At 59.1% G+C, this 27,270-nt stretch overlaps 1 protein-coding gene across 3 annotated transcripts in view; it reads right to left on the minus strand.

Annotated features, from left to right (window-relative positions):
- Positions 1–2,202: 2,202 nt before the first annotated feature.
- The window catches only part of ARHGAP8 (Rho GTPase activating protein 8), a 39,910-nt gene continuing 14,842 nt past the window's right edge, over positions 2,203–27,270 (minus strand). For 2 of the 3 annotated variants that reach the window (XM_040490585.1, XM_040490586.1), the window contains exons 4-12: positions 26,507–26,638; positions 22,432–22,518; positions 18,993–19,091; positions 17,756–17,866; positions 12,381–12,454; positions 9,491–9,568; positions 8,619–8,747; positions 4,367–4,470; positions 2,203–2,600 (exon numbers count right to left, since the gene is read on the minus strand). In XM_040490585.1, the coding sequence (XP_040346519.1) occupies positions 2,268–2,600; positions 4,367–4,470; positions 8,619–8,747; positions 9,491–9,568; positions 12,381–12,454; positions 17,756–17,866; positions 18,993–19,091; positions 22,432–22,518; positions 26,507–26,638 (1,147 nt within the window). In that variant the 3' untranslated portion in view covers positions 2,203–2,267. The remainder of the gene's footprint in view (positions 2,601–4,366; positions 4,471–8,618; positions 8,748–9,490; positions 9,569–12,380; positions 12,455–17,755; positions 17,867–18,992; positions 19,092–22,431; positions 22,519–26,506; positions 26,639–27,270) is intronic. The other variant, XM_040490587.1, reaches the window with a different exon arrangement.

A 27,270-nucleotide genomic window follows, 5' to 3' on the forward strand; every position in this document is an offset into this window, starting at 1 on the left:
TTGTGCTGGAGTGCATGAGCACAAGACCCCTTCCCAGGCACAGGGGGGCAGAGGCCAGGAAGCCTCCCTGGAGGCCACGGAGGTCTCTTGGGTCTGCTCTGGGCTCTCTGTGCCTGACTGTGGTCGGTCAGGGCTTGGAGGGTCGAATTTGAAAAAGAAGAAGGAAAAGAGAAAAGGCTTTGTGGCAGAACAGAAAGTGAAGCCAGGGTCACCTTCCAAGCTGTGTGATGGGGTCGCTTTGGCCGGGGTCAGCCGAGGGCATGAGAAGAACAGGATGGACCGAGCACGGTGAAGGGTGAGAGCAGACGAGAACCAGCCCCTATGGAGCAGGGACCCAGTGGATCGCAGCTGCCTGTCGCCGGCCTGTGGCCCCGCGTTGCCGTGTCTGTCCCCTCACCTGTGACCACGTTCGACCTGAGGCCACAGAGCCCTCCTCTCCCAGGGAAGGCGTTCAGGGAGCAGCAGGGACCCCCTCGCAGCATCCGGGGATCCCCACCCCCTCTGCTCCAGAGGCTTTAATGGGATCAACATCCCTGCGAACCGGATGGACGGCCAGGGCCCAGGGACGCTGGGCTACAGCCCTGACAAGGGCCGGAATCCAGGTCAGAGAAATGGCTCCGTTTCTCTGTGGGTCCCTGTGTCTCTGTGGACTCTGTGGGTCCAAACAGTCCTCAGTGGGAGGGGTCAGCCGTCCACTGGCAGGTGCTGGGAGGTACTGGCCGAGCTCACACGGCCCCTTCTTTAAAGACAGCAAAGCCAAGCACATCAGCTCAGGGAGGGGGATTAACCCCGTGAAAGTGAGAAGAGAGAGGGAGAGGTGAGGGAGGCACCCACTCTCCTGGGAGACCCCAGGACCCACACGGGCACCCGGGGGCATCGCTCAGTCGGGGGTCAGCACCCCATCCCAGGCCTGAACAGCCTGGGGGGATGTGCAACGGACATTTATCCTTTGCTCCCTGACAGCCCTCCCCCCCTCCATGCAGCAAGAGCTTGGGGCCCCTGACGCAGTCCTGACACACGGCTTACGCTCGGTGGAGGGTGGCAGGCGACCTGTCACCATCCCGTCTGGTGCTACGGATGCACTGTTTGTGCCCCCTCACCCCCAAACCCGTACGTTGAAGCCCCGAACGCCAGGGCGGCTGTAACCGGGGACGGGGCCCTTACAGAAGTAATTCAGGTTGGATGAGGTCACGAGGGTGGGCCTTGAGCCACCAGGATTAGTGTCCTTCTGCGAAGAGACTCCAAAGGGCTCTCTCTGTCTCCGGGTGGGGACACTGCGAGAAGGTGGCCGTGCGCGAGCCAGCCAGAGGGCGTTCGACAGAAGCCAGCCGCGTGGGCCTGCAGAGCTCGAGCTTCTGGACTCCAGCCTGTAAGAAATAAACGTCTGTCGCGTAAGCCCCCAGCCTGTGGTGTTTGTGACGGAAGCCGGGCTTGACGCATCTGGGGCGCCACCCGTCCTTAACCCCAGCCCAGGGTGGGGTGCACGACTCAGGCCCAGGGCAATCGGCACAGACCCGACCACGGTGAGGGTCAAGGTGGGCACGTGGCCCAAGCCAGTCCAATCGGGGTGAATCTGGGGGGCTCTGTGCTGGGAATGCGGAACCACCTTTCTCTGCCGTATACAAGCGGGAAACACAGCGCGCGTCTCCCAACGCAGAGGCGGAACACGACCAGGAGCCCCCAGCAGGCCCCAATCCCCCAGCCCCCCCCATGGCCGCCCTTTGCTAAACAACGTCCCAGAGCCCTCCCACTGTCACCCCGGCCTCGGACATGACATTTGCCCTGGCCAACGGGTGTGAGTATCCACACCACCAGCCAAAGCTTGAAAACCACCTGCACCCGTGATGGCCCCCTGCCCGCACACGAGCGACCCCGGCCCCTGCCCCGCCTGCCGAAGGCATGCGACACCCTTGAGGGAGCTGCGTCCCTCCAGGTGACCTCTGGCCAGCCCGACAGGAGCAGAAGAACCGCTCAGCTCCCCACTCACCCGCGGACAATAACGAACGGCTGTGACCCGAAGTTACAGTTTGCCACCCGGCATGACAGCAACAGTCGAGGCCGGACGGGAGGCCCTGACTGATAAATTCCCATTTCCGCTGAGGCCGTGGTTACGAACCTGGTAGGTCCGTCATCTTGTCCCAGCCCACAGCCCAGGGACCACGCACAAGGGGCAAAGCGCAGAACCCTGGACGTTCACTAGAAGGTTCACGAGAAGTTTGTTTAATGGCAAGTTTACAAAACACGACGACAGCACGCACAGATGGGCCTCAGCGTGACGCTTCCAGCACCAGAGGAGTCTCCCGGGCACCATCAGGGGCCGCGGAGGCACGGGGCGCGAGGCCAGGCCGTCGGGGTGGCCGGCCTCTAGAGACGGGGCCACTCCGCTCCCCTGCCTCAACAGCACCGGCACCGAGCCCCCCGCGAGCCTCCTGGGTGCTGAAGACCATCTCGTAGTACTCGATCAGCAGCTCGGTGAACAGGTTCATGGGCACAAGGGCACTCAGGGAGGACGCCCCCTGGGATGGCCAGATTAAATTCAGCCCAAAGACACACGCCAGGTTGGAGCTGTTCATCTTATTAAAAATGCTCTCCCGGGACACCTGGAGGACACACATGAGACAAGGGACGTGACTGTGGGTTCAGTGCAACGGCCTTGCACGGCCACCTCCCAGCTCTGGGCCTCGGTGTCGCCACCTGTAAAAGGAAGCAGTCTTTTTTTTTTTTTAACTTTTTAATTTTTTTAACTGTATTTATTTGAGACAGAGTGAGTGAGCAGGGAAGAGGCAGAGAGAGAGAGAGAGAGAGAGAGGGAAGGAGAATCCCAAGCAGCTTCCACACCGTCAGCACAGAGCCCGACACGGGGCCTAAACCCACAAACCATGAGATCACGCCCTGAGCCAAAACCAAGAGTCGGCCGCTCAACCCACTGAGTCCCCCGGGCGCCCCGAAAGCAGTCAGTCTTGATGCTCTGAGAGACCTCGGGCTCTGACCGTCTCTGAGCTCCTCCTGGATCTCCTCAGCACCCCCAGCCTTCTCTCCCACTCCAGAGGACTCGGGAGGCCCCCTCGGGGACAGGGGTCTCTAGCACAATGGGTGCAAGCTTGGCCTTTGGTGTCACCCAGCCAGACCACCTCTCTGATAGCCACACTCTGGCCAGCGAGTTGGACACAGTCAAGGCCAAAGAGCAGGCAGGGGTCATCGGAGGATCGGGGGCAGCAGGGGAGGGGGCGAACTTGCCTTACAGCAATTACAACCCCATGAAGTTAGGATGCATCACCCATTTTACAGATGAAGAAACTGGAGGCCCAGAAGGTGCAGGGGACTTTCCCGAAGTCACGTGGCCAGTCGGGGGCAGGGGGGCCACTTGGGCCCATCTGAAGGCCTGATCTACCCCTCGCCTCCAGGGTCCTGGGGACCTCTGACAATCGGAAGCAGAGACAATGGCAGAACCTCGGGGGTCATGGGAGAGCAGAGAACAGGGGGTGGGGCATGACCCGGTGAACCCCTCCCCCTTGGATCTGGTGAGGACAGCGGCCCCCAAGCCCCTGCAGGAGCCCACCGGGGCCAATGCTACACAGCACCCAGCCCCATGGGAAGTTTTAACGTCAGTGCCGTGGAGGACGGGGAAATCAATCCACCTCCAGCAGATGAAAAACAAGTAGAAAGAAAATTAGGGCAATAACTTAGTTTTTGGCCTCTGAGAAATAGTTTATTATTTTTTAAAAGCAATCCTGGGCGCCTGGGTGGCTCAGTTGGTTGAGCGTCTGACTTTGGCTCAGGTCGTGATCTCATGGCTCGTGGGTTTGAGCCCCGCATCAGGCTCTGTGCTGACAGCTCGGAGCCTGGAGCCTGCTTCGGATTCTGTGTCTCCCTCTCTCTCTGCCCCTCCCCTGCTCATGTTCTGCTCTCAAAAATCTATAAACGTTAAAAAAAAATTTTTTTAAAGCAATCTCTACACGCAACGTGGGGCGCCTGGGTGGCTCAGTTGGTTGAGCCTGTGACTCTTGATTGCGGCTGCCCCGCGTCAGGACAGCGTGGAGTCTGCTTGGGATTCTCTCTCCTTCTCTCTGCCCCTCCCCGCCTATGCTCTCTCTCAAAATAAGCAGACGTTAAAAAAATAGAAATAAAAAGAAGGTCCCATCTGTAACCGAGGGCGGCCAGGCATGTGACCGGTCAGCAGGGGCAGGTGCAGAAATGGAGCTGCTCCCTGGTCAGGCCTTGAAGTCTTCTGGGCCAGGGAGCGGTGTAACAAGGCTGGGGGAGACCCCAGACCCCGGGCTGTGTGGGCACCAGGTGCAGGAAGGGCCGCCTGGGCCAGGCACGGAATTGGGGCCTCCCCACCCCGGGCCCTGCTTAGCCCCCTCACCTCATGCAGGAAGCCCATGAGGTAGCGGAGGACGGCGTAGTTGTGTTCTGGAAGGCTCTGCAGGATCTGGTGGCAGCGGGTCACCCGCAGGCTGCTCTCCACACCTGCAGGGGCACAGGGGTCCCTCCTGAGTCCTGCCTGAGGGGCCGGCATGGGCCTAGGGAGGTCAGCTCTGAGGACGCACTGTCCCCAGGTCGGGCCTGGAGCCCTCACTTACTCCCAGGCCGGGTGGCTGTTCGCAGCAAAGCCCTCCCTTCCATGAGCTCTGTTCCCGTCTTTACAGCCGTACTGCAACTCTTACCTCCCAGAAAGTCCGTAAAGCCAAATCACTCACTTTGTAAGTGAGAATGGCCTAGACCAGCGGTCAGCAAACTACAGCCTTCGGACAGAAAGGCCAATTTTTGTCAATAAAACTATTGATACAGGGGCGCCTGGGGGGCTCAGTCGGCTGAGCGTCCGACTTAGGCTCAGGTCACGATCTCGCGGCTCATGGGTTCGAGCCCCGCGTCGCGCTCTGTGCTGACGGCTCGGAGCCTGGAACCTGCTGTGGATTCTGTGCCTCCCTCTCTCTCTGCCCCTCCCCTGCTCACACTCTCTCTCTCTCAAAAATAAATAAAGACAAAAAAATAAATAAACCATTGGTACAGAGCCACGCCCACCCACTCACACATCACGTGTGGCTACTTCTGCACAACAGCAGAGCCCAGTAGGGGCAACACAGACAGACCCACAAAGCCTCAAATACCTACTACCTGGCCCTTTACGGGAAAGGTTGGTCAGCCCCTCTCCAGACCAACTTAGCCTGTTCGTGATGCCCTGCAGCTCAGGTCCCCACACCCACCAAGAGCCTGGGGGAGGCTGTCCCAGACTCAGACCCCCGTTTCCTCATAACCATGTCCTCCGCTGAACTCCAGACCTGAAGCCAGGGCGCACCCACAACTATTCACCGTGCTCCCCACGTCCCGATCCCCCGACGCTAACCTCTTCCGGCTAAGCCTTGGGCGGGGCTACAGTGAACACCTGTGTGCTTTCCAAACACAGCCCCTGCTCAAAAGACACAAACGTCCCTACCGTCAACGTTCTCGTTGGCCTCTTAAGAAAAGCCTCTCTTTCGTGAACTCAAGCTGTTGTGGGTAACGGGAATGGACAGGGAGTTCCCGCGAAATGATCTTCAAGAAACCAACGAGCCTGGGGGCCGCCACCTCGTTGCCTGGGTCTCAGCTTCCCGGCCCCAACCTCCTCTTTGTAAGATTTATGGTCCCAGAGCACATCCTTGCACAAGGTCCGCCACCCGCTCTCCCTACGGTCTCTCAGGGAAAGAGCGCTCACTGGCGAGCAAGGGGGAGCAGGCTGTCACAAAGCACTTACTGCGTGCCACGAACCGTCATGCCCGGCATTTTATGCACCTTTGATCCTCACAACAGCCCCCACTTTTATGCACCTACGGGAAGTGAGCTCAGAGAGGTTAAGTGACTTGTCCCCAGTCACACAGCTGCTGCATGGCGAAGCCCAGACTTGGATCCAGACCCGCGCGGCTCTAAGCCAGTGCTCTTAACCTCCTGGCTGCACACCGGGAGGTGGTCGTGGCTGCAATTCCCTTGTGGGCTGGACACTTCCCGAGTGTCCCTGCATTTCCCGAGTACACGCAGAAGCCCCTGCTTTTGCCCGACTTCACGGAGAAACCCATCCCACCTGAGAATGGGCTGCCAGAAAAAAGAGAGGACATTCCGTTAAATTTGCATTTCAGCTAAAGAGCAAATATTACTTACGCTAAAAAAAAAAAACAAAAAACAAAAACAGACATTCACCCTTTATCGGAAATTCAAATTGAGGTGGGTGGGCATCCTGTTTTCTGTTGCTAGATCTGGTGACCCTCCACCTGTCACCGTGCGGCCAGGCCGAGTGAGACCACGGTCCACAAAGCAGGGTCTCGGTTCTCATCTCAGGGCAGCATCTCGGTTCTCAACGACCGGAATGTTGGGACTTCCTGAGTCTTCAAATTAGTGGAAACAGCTCCAAACGTTCACCCGTGAAATTATAAAGCTCGTGCAACACGACCATTGAAAGAATGAGTGACTGCACACGAGGAGGGAGAGAGGAGATGTGATGCTAACACACGAAAGCCAGGCTCCAGGACCGTGCATTGGAGCGGCGCTCCTGGCGTGAGGGGCAGGTGCCCACGGAGCCCCCGCCGGGGTACGTGCCCGCGTGGGAGCGTGGGGGGGGGCAGGGACTCCCGTGTCACTGCTGTGGACTTTGGGGCTTTTGTTTGTTTCCTATGCTATGTGCTGGTGTTATTTCCATCAAAATAGAATTTATTTTTTTTTTTAATTTTTATATTTTAAAGTTTATTTATTTATTTTTTATTTAACAAAAATTTTTTCTAACATTTATTTATTTTTGAGACAGAGAAGAGACAGTGTGTGAGCAGGGGAGGGGCAGAGAGAGAGAGGGAGACACAGAATCCGAAGCAGGCTCCAGGCTCCGAGCCGTCAGCACAGAGCCCGACGCGGGGCTCGAACTCACGAACTGCGAGATCATGACCTGAGCCGAAGTCGGACGCTCAACCGACTGAGCCCCCCCAGGCACCCCTAAAGTTTATTTACTTATTTTGAGGGGGCTGGGGAGAGAATCCCAAGCATCTCTGTGCTGGCAGCACAGAGCCCGATGCAGGGCTTGAACTCACGAACCGTGAGATCATGACCTGAGCCAAAATCAAGAGTTAAGACGCTTAACTGAGCCACCCAGGAGCCCTCTCATAATATAATTTTTTAAAAATTCACGGGGCGCCTGGGTGGCGCAGTCGGTTGAGCGTCCGACTTCAGCCAGGTCACGATCTCGCGGTCCGTGGGTTCGAGCCCCACGTCGGGCTCTGGGCTGATGGCTCAGAGCCTGGAGCCTGCTTCTGATTCTGTGTCTCCCTCTCTCTCTGCCCCTCCCCCGTTCATGCTCTGTCTCTCTCTGTCCCAAAAATAAATAAACGTTGAAAAAAAAAAAAAAAAAAAATTCTCAGCAGCTGCCCCAGCCCAGCCCCACTCCCTGGTACACAGGATGAGCTTTGCCCCTAAGACATTTGTGTTTTCCATGGCCACATCTCTACCCATGGGTCATGCCTCAACCCCGCTGAGCTAGGCATTCCATGGCACAAAACCCAGACCATCAGCATCTCCCAGGATCCAGTTAGAAATGCAGATTCTTGGGCCACTGCCCACACCTATGGAGTCTCCGGGGTGGGGCCCAGTGACCCATGTTTTAATGCACCCTCCGGGGGTTCTGGTGCCTGGGGACGTCTGGGAACCTCAGACACCCTGACAGGCCTTCACCTCCTGCCCAGCAGGCCTTTCCCCGCTTTCCTTCCAGTAAGTGCCAGACGCCCTGCAGCCACATCACCCTGCCACACCCGGTTCAATGACACGCCTGTCCCTGCGGCCAGCCTGAGCGCTCCTGGCGAGCAGGGCCTACGTGCTCACTCTCCTCCCGTCCGCAACTACCCCGCACGGGCCGTGGCAAGCAGGTGCCAGAGTCAAAGAGGAACGTGCGTGTTTGGTAATAACTGCTGCACGAGGGACGGCGCGACACGGCCGGATGGCTGAGGCGACTGGCGTTTTAGAGGGAGAATGCGGGCACAGGGAGGGGTGCAGGGGCTGGGGGGGGCCCTGAGCAGAGTCAGGGAGGGGGTAGTTATCCGGCTGTGTTCATGGGAGAAACACGCTGCTCGTGTCCTGGGACGGGGTCAGCGGTGCAGGCTGGGTTAGGCCCCCACCGTCACGGGACACCGGGGTCTCCTTGAACGTCTACATCTCAGAGCCGGCTCTGGGGTCCCTGACACAGTTCTGGGTGTAGAAGATTCACATCCCAAAGGGCAGAGGAGGGATTTCTAACTGCAAGCTTTCTACGGTAGCCACTCGAAGAGGGGATTCGGGGCCTCTGCCCCCCACCAGCCTCCACCCCCCTTCTAGACACAGAAGTTGGGGTGCTGGAGGTGGGGGGCTCCCCCAGAGCAGGGCAGGGAGGGCCTGGAGGCGGCCCTTGGACCGGGCCGTGCACCCCGAACCCAGAGACGCCCTCTGCCACGCTGCCTGTCGCCCCAGCTGCACCCGACAACCCCTGCCCCCACCCATGGACGGTGGTGGCCCGGCCCGGCCACTGACACTCGTCCACGGGGCCGGACGGCAACAAGAAGAGGCCGGCAGCCCCTCCCCCCACGCCCCAGACTGGCCCTCGGTGGGCCCCCCCCGGGGCAGGTACCCACTGGTGATCCCGAGAATCTGCTCATAGGCTGTGAAGGTCAGCAGCGGCTGGGGAAGCTCTCGCAGGAAGGTCTTCAGGATCACGGCAGGGATGTGGACGTCCCCATAGTTGTCAAAGTTCACGGGCTTCCCTGGACACAGAATGTCGCAAGTCTGAGTCCTGATGGGGCCGCGGAGTCCCGCTTCACGATGGGCCCCGACGCAAATGGCTTTAGCACTCCCGGGGGGGAGACCTCTCGCCAGGCACGACCCTGTCACCTGCTGGACCTGGGGGGTGCTGCTGCCGTGCCCCCCTCGGCCCTCTGGGGCACCTGGCCGAGTCTGGGGCGTGCCCCAGTCCCCCCGCCGTGTGGGTCGGCCCCGCTTCGGATGCAGGTGCTCGGCACACGGGCCTGAGGACGGCCAGTCCACACGCACCCCGTGCCGGCCCTGTCACCGGACGGGCGAACCGTACGAGGAGGGTGGGCGGGGGCGTGAGCAGAGCTAGCCGCCTCAGCAGTGTCGCTGTAGGGTGCTCAGCTCCGACACGGCCTCCCGACCTGCGGGTGTCGCCACAGGCAGCCGAGAAAGCAGTGCCGGGCCCACTGGAGGGGCTGCCGAATGGAGACCCCATGGAACATTCTGGACCACCTGTCACTTGCAATGATGGGAGAAGCCCTCAAGGCACAACGGCAGCGTGCGGCCACCTGCCGAGGGCCGGGACTCCGGGCGCAGGCCTCGCCTGGGCAGCTGCCCGGCCCTGGGCTACGCTGGGGGTTGGGTGCGGGCGGGAGTCACGCTACCTTGGGCCTGGGGGCTCTGCGGCCGTGGAGGGCTGTGCAGGCCGGGCAGGCGGGAGGCTCAGGGTCAGGGGTCTCTGTGGGGACAGACTCACCTTGATTGTACAACCGCTGAATCTCGCGGATGGTGTGGACACTGGCCGATCTCCGGAACAGGCCCTCAGTGCGGAGTCCTAAGGAGAGAGAGCCTCCAGGCACCTCACAGGTCCTAGCACACTGGGTTTCTGGAACACTCCACGACTCCTCCTGCCCATGCGTCACCCTCCCGTGGCTGGCAGGGAAAGCTCTCCAGCTTGGTTCATCCCCCCCCTCCCCCCTGACGCCCACCACCCGCGATCCCCACCTTTATTTATTCCTCAAACTTCCAAACTCCCAACCCCACCTGACTGCCTACTTCTGTGGCCCCCGGGAAGAGAGAACCAAGTCAGACAGACCTGGAGTCCAGCCCAACTCTGTCTCATCCCGCTGTGTGACCGCAGCGAAAGCACGTAGCCTCTCTGAGCTCAGCTACCCCGTCTACAGAGTAAGGCCCTGAGCCCCTGCCTCTGAGGGCTGCAGAAAGAATGGACGAGGCTGGACATGGCACATGTTCAAGCACCCGGGTGGCCTCCATACACACTGCTTCCGCTTAGTCCCGCAGCTGCATCGACACAGGTGACCCGTCCAGTATGGCAGCCACTGGCCATACGTCATGATTTAAATTTACGTTTAATTAGCAAAAATTAAGTGAAATTAAAAATGCGGTCACCCGACGTAGGAGACACCTAGAAAGTGCTCTACTGGGCTATTGCCACGAGCAGCTAGAAGCTACCGTTCCGGACGCGGCAAATACAGGGAGCACTGGGCTCCCTCCCCAGCCTCTTCTCCCTTCCGAAGCTGGGTCTGTTCAACGAATATATCCAGGTCTGAGCAGCCCGTGCACGGACCTTGCTGGTCTTCACCGGGCAGCTTCCCACGGGGACTTCCCACGGGCCTGCACAGTCCGGCCTCTCCTGCCCCACTGCCCCTCGGCCCCCTCCTCCGGCCTCCAGTCTGCCCCATGCTTCTCCTTGCTCCTCCCGGCCTTTGCACGCGCTGTCCCCTCTGCGTGGGTGGCTGGTCCCTCTTTTTTTTTTCCTGACAGATGGTAGTAGGAAAATTTCTGAGGTGGCTCCCAAAGTCCCGGACCCCGCGGGGCACACTCATTCTGCCCGGTATCCAAACGCTAATCTAGGCACCACAGGGAAGGGACTCTGCAGACAGGATTCAGGCCCAAGAAGCTGACCTTAAGATACGGAGATCATCTTCGGCGGGCCTGACCTAATCAGGCAAGACTTTTTTTTTTTTTTTTTTTTTTTAATTTTTTTTTTTCAACGTTTTTATTTATTTTTGGGACAGAGAGAAACAGAGCATGAATGGGGGAGGGGCAGAGAGAGAGGGAGACACAGAATCGGAAACAGGCTCCAGGCTCCGAGCCATCAGCCCAGAGCCCGACGCGGGGCTCGAACTCACGGACCGCGAGATCGTGACCTGGCTGAAGTCAGACGCTTAACCGACTGCGCCACCCAGGCGCCCCAAGGCAAGACTTTTAAAAGGGACTGGGTTCTTCCTGGCTACAGAGATTTGAAGCATGGAGGCCGGACTCGACAGGTGGGAAGGTCTCTGTTGGTGGAGGGGGCCGCACGGAAAGGAAAGCGTGCAGCCTCTAGGAAGAGAAAGAGGCCTCTGGCCGACAGCCACCAAGGACACACAGGCATCTCTGCAAAGAACTGAATTTGGCCAACAAACTGAATGAAGGTGGAAGCGGATTGTTCCCCAGAGCCTCCAGAAAGGAGCGCAGCCTGGCGGGATACCTTGAGTTTCGCTTTGCGAGACCCTGAGCAGCCCGGCCCCCGTGTGCCTGGACTTCTGACCCGTGGAAACAGCTTTACAGAGGAAATCGCAACGGAGTCTTCTCGGTTGTGACCGTGAGCCCCCAGAACGGCGGCTGGTGGGGGGCGGGGTGCCGTTACCATGGCAACCCCAGCGCCTCAAGCAGGGCTGGATACGGGGAGGTGCCCAAAGGGTACATGTTTGATCGTGCATTCATTCAACAAATACAATACTGAGTTCCCACTTGGAGCTGGGTTTTTTATTTTTTCATAAATAAAGGACCTGATACGTTAAAAAGGGAGACACTCCCTGTCCCGGTTTCTGACACCTGATCTTACGCACTATCTTCTCTCTGCTCCCGAAACACGGAACAGAACGGGAGGTGCCGCGAAGGACTTCTCGCCAAAGTAGAGACCATTCTAAGCGACAATCAGATCCTCCGGCTAGAGAGGCGCCAGCTCATAGAACTTTCTAGCATTAGGACATGCAGTTCTGAGGGCGTGCCAGGTAAAAGGCCCCCAGGGCCCCCAGCAATGACGGCTCCCACGGCGTGTCGGACGCGGGGGCCCCCCCCCCCGCCCGGGGGGCCCCGGCCGGGGGGGGGCCCCCCCCCCCCCCAGCAGCCTGTTTGCCCAGAGAACTACGCTCCTGTCAGGGTCCACACTTTTCCCGTGGATCTGGGAACTGTGGCCTCGGGCAGGAGTCCTGGAGGAGCCACAAGGCGCACCCCCTCTAATCACCGAGTGCGCCCACCCCACTGGCGACAGCACCTGCAGACCAAGCTATCTATCGTATCAAAGGGGTCTCTTCACGGAGAGCTTTACATGTATCATCTCATTTAGGCCCCAGAGCAACCCCGTGAATCAGGCACTGTCATGAACCCCATGGGGCAGGATGAGGAATCACAGGCCCAGAGAAGGTAAGTAACTGCCCAAGGTCACAGAGCAAGTACACAGTAGAGCCGGGATGCAAACCCAGACATTCTGTGTGCCTGAGTCAATCCCTGGTCCATGCTGGTCACCCTTCCCGCACGAGGCCCAGCCCCTCCAAGTCCCCGGTCTGCACGGTGCCCAGGACACGAGATGGGCCTCCCAGAGGCCCTCACACCCCTGGCTGAAGCCAGCTCTCACTTACCTTTCTCTCTTAGATATGTCACTGTGAATCTCAGCACAGGAGGGATGAGTTCACCTTGATTTTTGTCCTTGAGGCTGAGGGAAAAGAAAGGGAAGCAGTTTTTGGCTGGAGGTGACAGGTCCTCTCCACATCTCTGTGTAAACACAGGACCGAGGAGCCACACAGGGACAGACGCAGACTCGGTGCTCAGAGAGTAGGTGTTCTGGTGGCCAAAAGAGAGACAGAAATAATACACTAGGGCAGCAGCTGAGGGCTCCACCATGATACAGGGGAGACCTGGGGAACGGGGATGGCTTCACGTGGGGCCACTTCTGAGCTAGGTTTTGAGGTATGAGTAGGAGCTTGTGGAGGACCAAAGCCGGGGGGCGGGGAGCATTCCAGACAGCGGGGAAATGCACAGAGGAGGACCAGAGGCACGGGCGGATTTGGCCGTGAGGGCAGATCCGGGAAACCTGGACCATATGCTGACCAATGAAACAACATGCCTGATGGAAACCTAACGTGCTGCCTCAGGCTGTTAAGACCCAGCTCTTACCGTGTTCATTTGGTAGAGAATTGATACACAAGGCAACTTTAAAACACAGCCACAAATACACCACCCCAGCCGGCAGAGAGGATGTGAAGTCACAGCCGCCCACCGTGTGCATTCTATGGCCCCGCTGGGCTCCCGCGTGAAACGTTTTTTTTCTCTTTCTCACGTGCAGAACGCTCTTGCCCGGAAGGCAGCATATTTGGGAGACGGTTGGATGGAGGGGAAAACGCTCTGTAGTCAGACGTAAGAAGAGGAGAACACAAGGATGTGTGCTCACCCCACTCCTTCCCAGCACTGGAGGTCCGGCCAGTGCAATCAGGCAGAAAAAGGAAGGGAAAGGCACCCCAGATGAACAGGGAGAAATAAAAGTATCTCTATTTACAGACAACAGGGTCTTGGATGTGGAAAATACTAAACAAAAAATCACAAAACATCCATAAGAATAGATGATTTTACTTAGGCAGTAGGATATAAGATCAGCTTACAAAAATCAATTGCATTTCTTTTTAAAAACACATTTTTTTTAATGTTTTATTTATTTTTCAGACAGAGAGAGAGACAGAGCATGAGCAGGGGAGGGGCAGAGAGAGGGGGAGACACAGAATCCGGAGCAGGCTCCAGGTTCCGAGCGGTCAGCACGGAGCCCGACGCGGGGCTCGAACTCACGGACCGTGAGATCATGACCTGAGCTGAAGTCAGACGCTCAACCGACTGAGCCACCCAGGCGATGGGCCACTGATTTTTGACAAGGATGCCAAGGCAATTCAGTGGTGGAAAGAATGCTGTCTTTAACAAACGGTCCTTGTGTGCGTGGAGTCATCCGGGAAGGCTTCCTGGAGGAGGAGACTATGAAGGAGGACAAACGGCAGGCAAGCCTGGCAGCGGGAACGGGTTCATGTGGTCTGCACACCCTGTTGTTATGCACCCCCCCGGGCCCTGGAGGTGGGGAGGGAATGGTTTCACCTCCAGTCACAGGGAGAGAAACTGGGGTTGCTTAAGTTAACCAGCCTGACTTCCCAAAGCTGGGACCTGCATCCCCCCTCTGCCCTGAGGAGGCCCTCCCTCTTTCCACTACCCCGTATCTGCCCAGATAGAGCCGTACTAAGTGCCCACGTGCCTTTTCTCTCTTCAGCGATGGCAAGGGCCAAAGATCCCTCGAGTCTCTGACGTCCCCCTTGATACGTTAACTTAATTAGCTTGTTCTAAGGTGACAGCTTTCTGTTGTGTGCTTCTGAACTTAACTCAGCAAATTAGCATTTGTGAATAGGATTTGGTGATGAATTTTAATGACTTTCATTCATTCACAGTCCAAACAAATTACATATTTGGTACTCTATTTAATATGTTTATTGCCGTTTTATTGTAGTCGTTTGCAACGAAACGGCATAAAATATTAATTTAAAGAGGCAATCGCATGGATTATCTCTCAAAGTGGCACACACGACGTTTTCCAAAGGTTGTCCGGTGAGACTCAGCACTCCCTAAAGGTACAAGGAATCGGGGCGCCTGGTGGGCTCAGTGGGCAGAGCATAGGATTCTTGATCTTGGGGCTGTGGGTTCGAACCCCACGTTGGGCGTTAAAAAAAAGACAAGGAACTGATTTTTACAGTTAAAACTGGCCCCAGAACACGAATGAACCAAGACCTTTATAAAGGCATTTCTAACACCTGTCTTCGATCTGGTAACGGACATCTCTGGAGTTCAAACTCTGTTAACGCACCCTGAAAGACACCTGCTCAAGACAGGGGTCCCAGGGTGACTCCCCCATACTGTGCTTAGAGACATGGCTGTAGAAATCCACGAGTTAGAGGTGTTTCGTCTTTCATTTTTAAAACTTTATTACACAGGGACGCCTGGGGCGCTCGGTCGGTTAAGGTCCGACTCTTGGTTTCCCCTCGGATCACGATCTCGAGGTTTGTGAGTTTGAGCCCCACATCGGGCCCCGCCAGCACGAAGCCAGCTTGGGATTCTCTCTCTCCCTGTCTCTCTCTGCCCCTACCCCGCTCACATGCTCTTTCTCCCTCTCTCAGAATAAATAAACTTGAAATAAATAAAGTTTTATTATTAGACAATAGGAGACAGAAGTGGTTTGGAACAACGAAATCGGCCATCTGAAAGGCATCACTAGAGTCGTCAGACTAAGGGACTGATGAGGAAGCAGCACGGATACACAGGCCAGGCCGAAGGCGGAGACACAGACAGCAGAAGCCTCAGGCCTGAAAATCCCAGAGTCTGGGCCCGCCCGGAGCCCCTTCTCTCCAGCGCCCCCAGAGGGGCCCGCCGTCACTGCATGGGCCAGTGCCGCCTTCCCAGGCAGGCCGCAGGGGTGCCGGGGCCACACCCACGGGCGGGAACAGGTCACTCCAGTACATATTGACAGCGTGTAAAGAAGAAAACTTTGGTAAATTTTTGTTCCAGATACATTCGGGAACACTTAGGTCAACATATGCTGCGTTCGCTAAGTGCTTACAAAATAGCTCTCCAGGGAGACCCCACCTGTGTGCGTGTCTGGGGAGGGGAGGCAGCGGTGAGACCCCAAAGGTCTAGAGCTGAGCTGTCCAGCGGGGCAGCGGGAGGGGGGCACATCAGTTGGGGCCGCCTGGGTGACACGGTCGGTTGAGCGTCTGACTCTTGGTTTCGGCTCAGGTCGTGATCTCAGGACTTGTGGGTGTGAGCCCTACATCCGGCTCTGCACGGACAGTGTGGAGCCTGCTTGGGATTCTCTCTCTCTCTCTCTCTCTCTCTCTCTGCCCCTCCCCTGCTCATGCCCACACGTGCACACACTCTCTCTCTCAAAACAGACAAACATTAAAAAAACTTTTACATCAGTTAAAATTAAATAAAGTTAGAAATTCAGTGCCTCAACTGCACTAGCCGCATTTCGAGTGCTCAACAGCCACAACCTGGCAGTGAGGACCATGTCTATCATCGCGGAAAGTTCTGGAAGACAGGGCCTTCCTTTAGCTGTGGTGACACACCCGAGGTGCCGACTCCCACCTCCTGATCAGCCCCGCCCTCAGCTCCTTCTCCCGGGCCCCCCCCCCCGTACCTCCTTCCCCCACACACCTCTCCCTGCCCCACAGTCATTTCCTACACCTCCTATAAACTAATCGCTACAAACTCCGTAGTTCAAAACCACAGAAGCTTCCTATCCTGCACTTATGGGGGTGTCAGAAGGCTAAAACAGGTTAACACGGCTGTAGTTTTACAGAAGCTCTAAGGGACGATCTGTTCCTTGTCTTTCCCAGCTCCAAAGGGCGGCCTGCATCCCCTGGCTCGAGGTCCCATGTCACTCCAACCTCCGCTTCTGTCCTCAGGCCTCTTCTCTGACTCAGACAGACCCTTGTGATGACACCGGGGCTGCCTGGATGATCCGGGATCATTCCCTCCCCGTCCCACGATCCTTCCCCGACTCACATCTGCAGTTTCTTTCACCATGTAAGGTGACACCACCATGGGCTCAGGATCAGGACACTGATGTCCCCGGACGCCATCATGCTTCCCACCACATCCTACCCCCTTCACTCTAGGTCAAGAAGAAAGAGGGGGTCCCCAGCGTCTGTCTCCCCTGTGGCCCCGGAGCCCATAAGAGGGAACAATGAAGGGTCCTTGTGCCCAGATGCCCCGGGAGGGACAAGTGACAGGTACGAGGCAGCACGTAGGCACCCCCCAGTGCCGCAGCCAGGACACCTCCCCGAGAGTCTCCATTCTCATCCCTCCAAACCTCATCGAGCCCCACTGTGGATCTTAAAGGTCATCAGCTTTTTGCGTGGGAAAGCACACTACATGCCACCTTCCGACACGAAACGACCGCCTAGTGGGACCCAGCACACTGCTCTCCGGGCCCCACCCCCACCCTGCAGACCCTGGTCTTCCTACACGTGGTGTAGACCAGACCCGACCGCCCGGCGGGGCCGCGGGATGAAACGTCTCCTTTGTCCTCCGTCATCCCAGGTACCCGAGTGTCTGGCCAACCGCCCGAAGCAGAGCGCACGAGCACGGCCAAGGCACTTGTTGCCAAGCGGGGGAAATATCCGGAGAGGCTCCCGGGCAGCCTGCTCGGGTGGGGTGGTGATGCAGGAGGGCCCTGGATACAGCCCAGAGCATCAAGGAAGGCTTCCCGGAGAAGGTGCCTCCGAAGGAGTCTCCGAAGAGAGGAAGCTGGCCCGGAACCCTTTTGGGAGGGGGCGTCAAAGACCTAAGCTCACGTCATCCACCTCGCTCACTCCAGAAATAAGCAAACAAGCTGAGGCGGGGAGTGAGTTCGGGGTCGCGTGGCTAAGAAGGGGTGAGATCAGCCAGGAAGGGCAGGACACGCTGTGACACGAACACTCCCTGCTCGGTGGCTTAGACCCGACAGGAGCGCGTTGCTCCCTCGTGCTCGGCGTGGGCGTCAGCGGGAGGCACGCAGCGGTCACTCGGACCACGACACGAACTCGCTTAGTGGCTCCCAAACTCCCCTCCCGACGTGGCCTGCCCCATGGTGGCGCCGGCTCGCTGGCCAAAGCAAAGAACAAGACCACGCTGCACTCCGGGGTGGTGGCACGTGTCCTGCCGTGGCCTGGGGGCCGGGAGCCACCGCAGCCGGCGAGCAGTACCGAGCAGCGGCGACGAGAGCTCTGCTCGCCGCCGCCGGATCTTGGCGCGGCACGGCGGGAGCGCGCGCGGCACGCCGGGGACGCGCGCCGTGCACTCCCCGCTGCAGGGAAAGTGCACCTTTCGCATTCTCCGCAGGGTAAGCTGGGCTGCGGAAGGCAAGGGCTTGGGGACCACCTCTCTGGGGCGTGGGAGTGTCCCACGGTCCCACCGAGGAAACGAGCAGGCCGCGGACCGGCTCACTTACTATTGCAGACTGACGCCAAACTGCTGGGTGGGCAGAGGGGGCCGCGGCGGCGGCGTCTTGGCGGGAGCGGGGACCTGGCCCCTGCGTAGGTTCCGGAGCTTCTCGTCGTATCTGCGGACACAGCAGAGGCGCGGCGCTCAGCTCGCAGGGTAGGAGCCTCGGGCCACGGGCCGGGTGCCCCGAGCCTCACGCTTCTGGGCCCACGTGCCGCACCACCACCTCACACGTGTGCAGCTGTGTGTGCATGTGCATGCGCCCCCACCCCACCCCCCGCCCCACAATCCCCTGCCGTCCTGGGCCTTCATCCCACCCCAGCACACATCCAACCTCGCCTGCCAACCCTTGGCCAACATTTCACCCACGTCTCTGCTGGACACACCCTTTCCCAGCCTTTCCTGTCCCCTGGAAACTCACTTCAGCAGTCACCTCCTCCTGGAAGCTCTCCCTGATAGTCCCCTCCCTAGTTGTTCTCACAGACTTGTGGTCCCCACCGCGTGGGAGCATTCCAAGGGCAAGGTCACTCCCTACACCGCTCTGTGTGCCCGACTTCCGGCACGTGACCTGGCGCCCAGAAGAGCTAACATCTCCCCTGCCCCTGCAAGGCTGCCCACCTCGATGCGGCTTGGCGAGGACCCTGCTCCCTCAGCGAGCCCCCGGAGTGGGGACTGCAAAGGGCAGAGGGTGCCTGGCAGGGACTTCGAGACCAGCCCCTGTGCTGGCTGTGGGGCCAACCGGCCACATGCCTTCCTCTGCTCCCCTGACCCCACGGGAGAGACCACAGAGCCACATAAAATGAAGTGACAGACGCACTAATAGGGTTTCAGCAGAAGCCACGGCGGGGGGGGGGGGGGGGGCCCCGGGGGCGGGGCTGGTTTCCAGAGCACCTGCCACTGCCTCAGGTCGCTTCATTCCACACACCCGAGAAATTCCCCTAATTCTCTGCTCAAAAGCAAAAATGGCAAATACCAAGGCAGCAAACTGCAGCTACGATCACGGCTTATTTTTTAAAATCAGTTTGCGGCGCGGGGAGAGAATAACCTCCCGTCCCGCCGACGGCCTCCCGCAGCCTTGTTTCTCTGCGTCAGCAGCCGGCATCTTTGTTGACGCCGCAGATTTCTGGGCCGGATCCACTGGGCGCACGTTTGGAAATTAAGCCTTCCACGCTGGCGGGACTGGACGGAGGCCCGTGGAACCACGGAGGTGTTCTCCCCGGCTGTCGGAAGAGGGTCTGACTCACCGCAGGACCTCGGGGGGGACGATCAGCTGGCCGTGTTTGAGGTGTTCGCGCAGCTCACTCAAATAGTTGAAATAGGTGATTTTTCTCCCAAACTTATGACTGGAAGGGCAGAAGCAAGAGAATAAAAACCGATCAGGTGGCACCAGAGAGGCCAGGGGCCCGGGGGGAGGGGCGGTGGCGGCAGCCGAGGAAGAACAATGCGGGCGGTTTCCGTATTAAGTGCACGTTAAGTGCTGACGCCAGAGAAAACCGGGCCATAACGAAAGCAGCGCACGTCTGCAGAGGTTTCGCTTTCATAAGATCTCAGATGCGCCAAACACTCTTGGGAGTCTCATCTGCATGAAAATAAATAGTTGCCTCCAATGTGAAGCTGCCGTTGAGTGAATCTGCACAGATCCGGGAGATGCAGGGAGGGGCCCAGAGGGTCTGCGGTTCCCGCTTGGCGGTGGCTTCCCTTTTGGGCACCCCTCCCTCTTCCAGGCTCCCGTCGGAGACAGGGACCAAGAGAGACACTGGTTTCTCTCCAGGACGGTGGCCCCCAAGAGGCCACACTGGAGCGAGCATCACGGAGACAACCGCCCCCCCCCCCAAATCCACCCAACCACCGCCCAGCGCCTCAGTCCTCCCTCGGAAACGGGTCCTCCCCCCGAGCGAGACCAGCCAGGCGAATGCCCACTGGCCGACACCTGGTGGGCACCGGCACCTGGCTGCCGTCAGTAACGCGCCCGTTTCCTGAGCTGCACGGCGGGCGCAGAACAGGATCCAGCGGGTGAGAAGCCACCACCTGTCCCCTGCCGCGGCTCTACTGAAGTGCAGCCGGCTTCCACAAAAGTGCACGGATCTCACGTGCACAACGCGGGGAACGTGGACGCAGGCACACACCGCGATGCCATCACCACGATCGAGGGACCAAGCATATCCGTTGTCTACCAAGCTCTCCTGGGCATCCCTTTGCTCTGTGTGTGTGGTCAGAACACTCAGCAGATGTGCCCTCTTGACAAATCTTCAAGCGCGGGACACCGTGTTGGCCGCCGCAGGCTCCACGCTGGCCATCCAGAGCCCAGCAAACTTCTAGAACCTTTCTTTCCCTTCTCTAACTGAAGCTGAGCTGTTCTACCGGAAGGCAGGCTGGAGCCCAGAGCCCGCGGGAGGCCGAGCCGTGTGCGCTGGCTCCCCCTAGTGGATGAGTGGGAATCAGACCAAGTGCCCGGACCCCCAGCCACCTGCCCCTAAGGGCCGAGGGGGCCTGACCATCTCCCGTGAACCGCCTGTGGGTGGGGGGACAGAGAGCTTCCAAGCTGCAGGGAGGCCTCTGGTGCCAACCCACACTGCCCGTGCAGGAGCGCCCCCCACTTTCGCTCTGTTTCTGCCTGACCCCCTCTAGCATTTGCTGGTCCCCAGGCTGTGGAGGGCAGATGCTTCCTGCCTCTCATACCCGGAAAGACCCCGGGGCAGTCCAGGCAAGGGAATTCAATCACCAGGCCCCACCTCCAGAGGTCTGAGTCAGGAACTACGTAGGGGCTGGACCCGGGGAAACTCCTGTTCATGGGCTCTGGAGAGCCTCTGGACTTGTCCTCCTCATTTTCAAATGAGGACTTCAAGGCTCAGAGAGGTCAAGCAGCTGCCCAAGGCCACACAGCCAGAGCCCAGTCCCGGCTCCGGGGTCTCCAACCCTCAGTCCTGAGGTTCTCTCCTGGCACCTGCTTATGTCCATGCCTGAGGCAGGATAAGGGGCAGAGCCACACAGGGAATCCCAGCTGAGCCATTACTCACGGTGTGACCTCAGGTAAGCTGCTTAATCTCTCTGAGCATTAACCTCCTCTCCTTTGGAAGAGGGAAAATACAGCTGATGTCATAGGATTGTTTTGGGGTGCTATGCACGTACGGTGCGTAAGAAATTGTAATTAAAGTAATCACAAAAGGATAATAAAAAGGTTTTTTTAAAAAAATGAGTCGGGGGCGCCTGGGTGGCTCAGTCGGTTAGGCGACCGGCTTCAGCTCAGGCCATGATCTAATGGTTCGTGGGTTCGAGCCCCGCGTCGGGGTCTGTGCTAATGGCTCAGAGCCCGGAGCTGCTTCGGATTCTGTGCCTCCCCCCGTCTCTGCCCCTCCCCTGCTCACGCTCTGTGTCTCTCTGTCTCTCAATAATACATAAACATTAAAAAAAAATTTTAAAAAAATGAGTCAGGAGGTAGGGGCTGGGCAAATGCTAGCAGCAAACATTGAGCACTGGCTATTGCCAGGCAGGCCCTGTTCTAAACACTCCGTCAATACATTGTTGCGACAGGATGAGTACAGCCGCAGTCTGTCTCCCCGGGAAATTAAGGCAGAGGGAGGCTGCACGTCTTGCGCAGAGGAACAGGTGATCAGAGGCGGGGCAAGTCCAGCTGAGCTCCAGAACCACCGCAGCCTCTGGGCTGCCGCACTACAGAGTGGGAGAGGGGTTTTCCCCCAAGAACTGGAGAGGTTTCTAGAACTCTCAGAGCTTTTCTAAGGTGAGTGACAGCACCCAGGAGCAGGAGAACATCTGAGCGGTCTTCTCGGGCACTAGGGTAACGGGCACTGGCTTTCTCACCACGTCAGCTAGGGACGGGCATGCTGGTCCTGGCTAAACAACGGAACAGAGGAACAAAATCCCACCGTCCCAACAGGTGCGTGTGTGGCTGCGGCACAGACAGCCAGGTGGGAACACTGACTGCGTGGGAATCCTCCTGAAACGAAAGAACTCTGGCCTCAGAAATCTCTCCCCACCTTAAACGGGAACACTCAAGGCTGCCCTTCCAGGCATGCTCCAAGTGGCACCTGCAGATCTGGGAACCGCAGCCGGCCCCAATGACAGGGCCACACGGGCCACGCTCTCTGGAACGAGCACTGGTCTGAGTTTTGGGAGTCCTTGTAGTGAATTATGAAACCCGAGGTGGTATTGGGGACCTCCAACGCAGATGCATGATGTAGGTGCTCAGGCCAGGGCAGGATTTAAAATACCAGATACAGGGTCACCTGGGTGGCTCAGTTGATTAAGCATCTGACTTCAGCTCAGGTCATGATCTCGCGGTTTGTGGGTTTGAGCCCCGCGTCGGGCTCTGTGCTGACAGCTTGGAGCCTGGAGAGTCTGCTATGGATTCTGTGTCTCTCTCTCTCTCTGCCCCTCCCCTGCTCCTGTTCTGTTCTCTCTCTGTCTCTCAAAAAATAAATACACATTAAAAAAAATAATAATAATAAAATGCCAGGTGCAAAGCTCGCAGGTGTCGTAAGCTGGCGTCCTATTGGTGACCGTCAGCCGTTGTGACCCGCCACAGCCGTGGGGCGGGCAGAGTGCCCCAGACACGGGTGCCCCAGGGACGAGACTGCCACGGTGCCACAGAGGGAGGGCCGTCCCCCCGCCCCACGGGATGCAGCCTCCTGCCCCGGTGAGGTCCTCACCTAGAGCACCACGTACCTGATGAGGGGTTTGAAGATGGTCCACAGGACTTTGATGAAGTTGGTGGGGTGCACAACATAGAGCGCCTTCAAGTTCTTTTTGTACCTGAGGAGGGAAGCGTGGGAGGACTTCAGAGCGCTACACCCCGCACCCGAAGCTGAGCCCTGACCGTGAGCCTCAGAACCTTCGCTCTCTGAACAGAGCCACTTTAAGGACGTCGGCCCAAAAGCAGGAAGGGGAATCAGGACCACCTGGCACACACACGGCACTTCACCGTTTGCGAGAGCGGAGCCCCCTTGCGGGTGCTCACCCAGGGGGAGGGGAGGGGCGGGGCACACCGAGCAGTTCGCAAGGGCAGGCTGCCGGGAGAGCCCCGGTGTGCCCACCGACGGGGTACCGGGCACCCACTTAAAGAGCCTGCGTGCTCCCCTCATTCCGGAATACGCGCAGAGCCACGAGGCTGAGGCAAGGAGGTGAGGCTGGCACCGTGCGGGGTGGCCTGGCCAGGTGCTGCGGGGGTGCAGCCAGCGCGGTCCCCCTCTTGCCCGCTGTCCGAATTCCAGGAATTCGGGGAGCTGGTTGTAAAAAGCAGCCATGATTAAATAATACGAACACGTAATTAAGTAAATGATGTTAAACGCCAAGGTAATAAATACTCGAAACTCCTCACTTCCGGCTCACTTTACTCCCTTTACTCTTTCCTGCGCCCCCGAGGCTATTCTGTCTGTGTATCTGAATAACAGAAGTCCATACCCAGTGTCCCCCTCCGACTCCGCGTCCAGGGGCGGCACGCTGGTGCCCTGAGGCTGGCCACGGTGGCGGGAGATCGCACGGGCCACAAACCAGTCACCCCAAGCCCCCGAGGGCTGGTTAGCACGTGAGGAGCAGGGGGCTGCCGGGTCAGACCCCGGGGGCAGGGGTGAGGACAGGGGAGTGACAGAGGCCGGGAGGGGGGGTGCTGGAGCCGGCAGGTGTGCGTGAGCAGGGCTCCCTCACGGGGAGGTGGCGGGACGGGAAGGCGGTGCGTGCAGGGGCGGGGTGGCCCGATCAGTAACTGGACCCGTGAGGGGGGCTGGTCAGATGCTGGGTGACAGACGGGCAGGCACGTCAGTGAGGGAAGCGCGAGCCGCGCCTCCCCACCAGAGACGAGGGCCACAGACCCACAGAGGAAGCCAGAGCGGGCCCCGGGCTGCAGGACAGGAACAGCGGGCGTCGCGGTGAACACGCGGGGCCCGGCAGGGACGGACAGGTGTGAGCAACACCCCAAGGGTCCACGGGTAGTGCCTGGGAGCCAGTCACCCCAAAAGCAACAAGCACACTACTCTGACACCCCGGCTCCTAGAGAGATGGCGGAACGCCCCGTGCGGGGTGAGGACAACGTAAGGGGCGCCTGGAGCATCTTCTTGTGCTAGAAAACGGGGGGGGGGGGGGGGCCACTCAGCGTAAGGGGACACGTCTGAGGGCCCCAGGAGCCAGGCTGGAAGGGGGCCCACTTGGCCAAATTTGAATTTGAACGCTGAATATGGTCATGGATTATAACCCATTGAAAGAAACAGGAAATCACAAGTCCACGTTGATACGAATGAGCCAGGACGGCTAAGCTCTTCCTTATGGTAAATTGCCGGTGGCTTCAATCACCGCTCGGCCACCGTCCCAGCAACCACTGGGCCAAGAAACGGCAGTGGAGACAAAGGCCCATCACAAGACACTTCGATGGGGAGCAAGACACCCACAGTCTCAAAGTATCTCCCAAGGAGATACTAACTAAGGACAAAAAGAACGGCTCTTCACGCAGAGGGGGGAGGTGTAGCGACTTGTGGATGGTCCAGGGTCCCAGAGGGCAGGGGCCACCGAGTGCATCCTTCCGTGGAGGTGGCTTCCCGGAAGGGGGTCGCAACACGTGTGGGGGGGCCGGTTCTCCCTTGAAAGGAGTGACCTGGAGGCACAGTCTGGAGAATAAGGAGCCAACAGCCAAGAGAAAAAAGTCAGGAAAACCCGCTGGGGTGCAGTCACGGCAGACGGAAAACCCTTGCGGTATAAACCTCACCAAATTGGATTTGGAGCTCCACTTGCACACCTCCGGTGACGGGGGACTCACTATCCCAGCAGACCCTCCCCTGCTGGTTCCGATGTCTGGAAGGTCCATCTTTCTGGATTCTATCGAGCCAAGATCTGTGATCCTACCCCCACCCCCTGGTCCACCTTGGTGGCAAGTAGGGACTCCCACAGAATAAGTCGGCCTCCTTCCATCTGACAATTTATCTGTATCAGCTCACCACAGGCCTACACAGGCGTCTCACTTCTCCTCAAGCACCTTCCGTGGCTCTCTGTTGCCTCCTCCGCCACCTCCCTCCGCGATTCCCCCGGGGATCCATCCCCCCCCCGCCCCCCCCCCGTCCAGCCCTCCCACCACGGAGCCTCAGCTCACCTCACTCTTTCTTCGGTCTGCCACTTGGCAATGCCCTGCCCACCCCTCCAGGGGCCGCTCAAAGGCCGCCTCCCCCACCCGGCCTCTGGCCCCACCTGGCTCCCATCTTCCCGCCCAACACGGAGGGACCCGCCACCTGCAGACCCCTTCCCACGCGCAGGGGACGGGACACGGACACGGGTCGGAGGGCGGCAGCCAGGCACGGCGCGTGGGCACAAACACACCGCTCTGCGCATGCGCTGTCTGCTCAGGGACCTTGAGGCCGCAGGGGAGGGGCCGGCGATGCTTCCGGGACGACCCAGGAAAGCTTCATGGGGGAGGGGCCAGAGCTGGGGCCTGGTTGCCTCTGGCTCCGCTCAGGGCCTGGAACCCAGTGTCAGGCAAACGGCGGTGCAGCTCAGCGACAATCCTTCCCCCGAGGCACAGGCCAGAAGGCCAAGAAATTCCTCCGAAGGTTCGAGGCCCAGCGACGGCAGCACCCAAAAGACGCGAGGGCGGGCTTTGGGAGATCAGGCTCCGCCTCCTCCACCCCGCCCATCAGAGCTCTGAGGGGAAGACTTCCAGCACGGGTTAGAAAGGCCTACGGCCTTCGAGAAGGAAAAGCCAGAGGAACACGGGACACCTGCGCGAAGGCCCGACGGTGCAGTCTGTTAGCAGCCCCGAAGAGCTGACTGTGACACAAGACGTCGCTCAGGAAAAAAATCCGCCAGCCCCAAGCCGTTGCCAAGGGGTGCGCGGGGCCTGGGGCGGGACAGGGAGAGGGGGTCTCGGCGGGGATCCCGGCACAGCCACACACCAGGTGCGGGATGGGGGTGGGGGAGAGACACCCGCTCTCTGGGGCCTGTGCGTCCGCACCTGTAAAACGTGCTGCCCACCTGCCCACCTCTCCGACACGAGGCACCAGAAAGCCCCTTGCAGGTGGGCCTGCACAAGCGCGAAGGGCACCCGGAAGACAGCGCGAGCCCACGTTTCTCTGCCATGTGTCTTGGGGGTCAGTAATCTGGGGGACGCGGGCCAGACCCGGCCACCTAGTACTGCACAGCCCTGCAAGCTGTGAAAGGTTTCATGTTGTCAATGGCTGGAAAAAGAATTAAACAGACGATAGTTCAGGATATGTGAGAATGACACTTGGGGCGCCCGGGGGGCTCGGTCGGTTGGGCGTCCGACTTCGGCTCAGGTCACGATCCCGCGGTCCGTGAGTTCGAGCCCCGCTCGGAGCCCGGAGCCGCCTGCTTCGGATTCCGCGTCACCCTCGCTCTCTGCCCCTCCCCTGCTTGCACTCTGTCTCTCTCAAAAATAAACGTTAACAAACTTAAAAGAAAATGACACGAAAGTCACATGCCAGGTCCACAAAGTTTCACTGGAGCAGGGTTCCAGCCCGCGGTTTCCGGATTATCTGTGGCCTGCTCTCGTGTCCCGTGGCAGAGCCCGGCGGTTGCCACAGGAGCCCGGTGGCCCACAGATAGGGGCCGTCTGGCCGCCTCTGCCCCGAACGACAGCTCTGGACGGAGCCCCGGCCCCGAAGGGAGGGGACCCCGAGCTCCTTCGGCCTCGCTCCCGGCCCCCTGCCGCACGGCCGGGACCCCTCCTGCCCCCCGGGCCTGCCCGCTGCCCGTCGCTCAGCGCAGCCCTGAGGCCCACCCCCGAGGGCTGGAGGGCACACACCTCCTGTCGAGCTCCTTGTAGGTGCTCTGGAGCCAGCCCAGGGACGGCTTGTTCCGGCTGTTCAGCCCATAGTGGAAGTAGACGATGGCGTAGTCGCTCTCCACATACTGGTCCAGCGTGTGCTTCAAATACCTGGGCACAAAGCACAGACTCGGTTTCGAAAATCACGCTCCTGCCGTCGCTGAAACCAAATACGCGTTCGCCACAACAGAAGCTGCGGGCACCGGGGACGGGCCGGCACCGGGTCGCCTGGGGACACGTCCAGGGCACCGGGGAACCCACCCGCAGGGGCCCGGTCCTCGTTTGCTACACGAGGCTCAGTGAGGTCAGTACCGAAGGCCACGGTCACACAGCACGTGGCAGGCCAAAAAAGGGCCCCGAAAACACATCCGTGTCAAGTCTCTGGAACCTGTGAATGTGACCTTATATGAAACGGGTCTCGGCAGGTGTGTGATCGAGGGAAGGTTCCTGAACAGGAGCTTATCCAGGATCATCCAGGTGGGCGTGTGTGCTGATGGGACAGACAGAAACACGGAAGGGAGTGTGTCTGAGAAGACACAGGGGAGGGCGACGCCCCCCGACCCCGGGCCAGGACCACGGGCAGCCATCAGAAAACAGAAGCAAGGAGCCTCCTCTCCTGGACGGGGAGCTCCCTCTGGAGGAGCGGGGCCCAGTCAACACCCTGGTTTGGGACTCCTGGCTCTGCCAGAATAAACGTGTTGCTTTGTCCCACAAACGAGCAGTAACGAGCTGCAGCAGCCACA

Source organism: Herpailurus yagouaroundi, unplaced genomic scaffold, assembly GCF_014898765.1.
Source record: "Herpailurus yagouaroundi ecotype Mexico unplaced genomic scaffold, PumYag 182, whole genome shotgun sequence".
Taxonomy (NCBI): domain Eukaryota; kingdom Metazoa; phylum Chordata; class Mammalia; order Carnivora; family Felidae; genus Herpailurus; species Herpailurus yagouaroundi.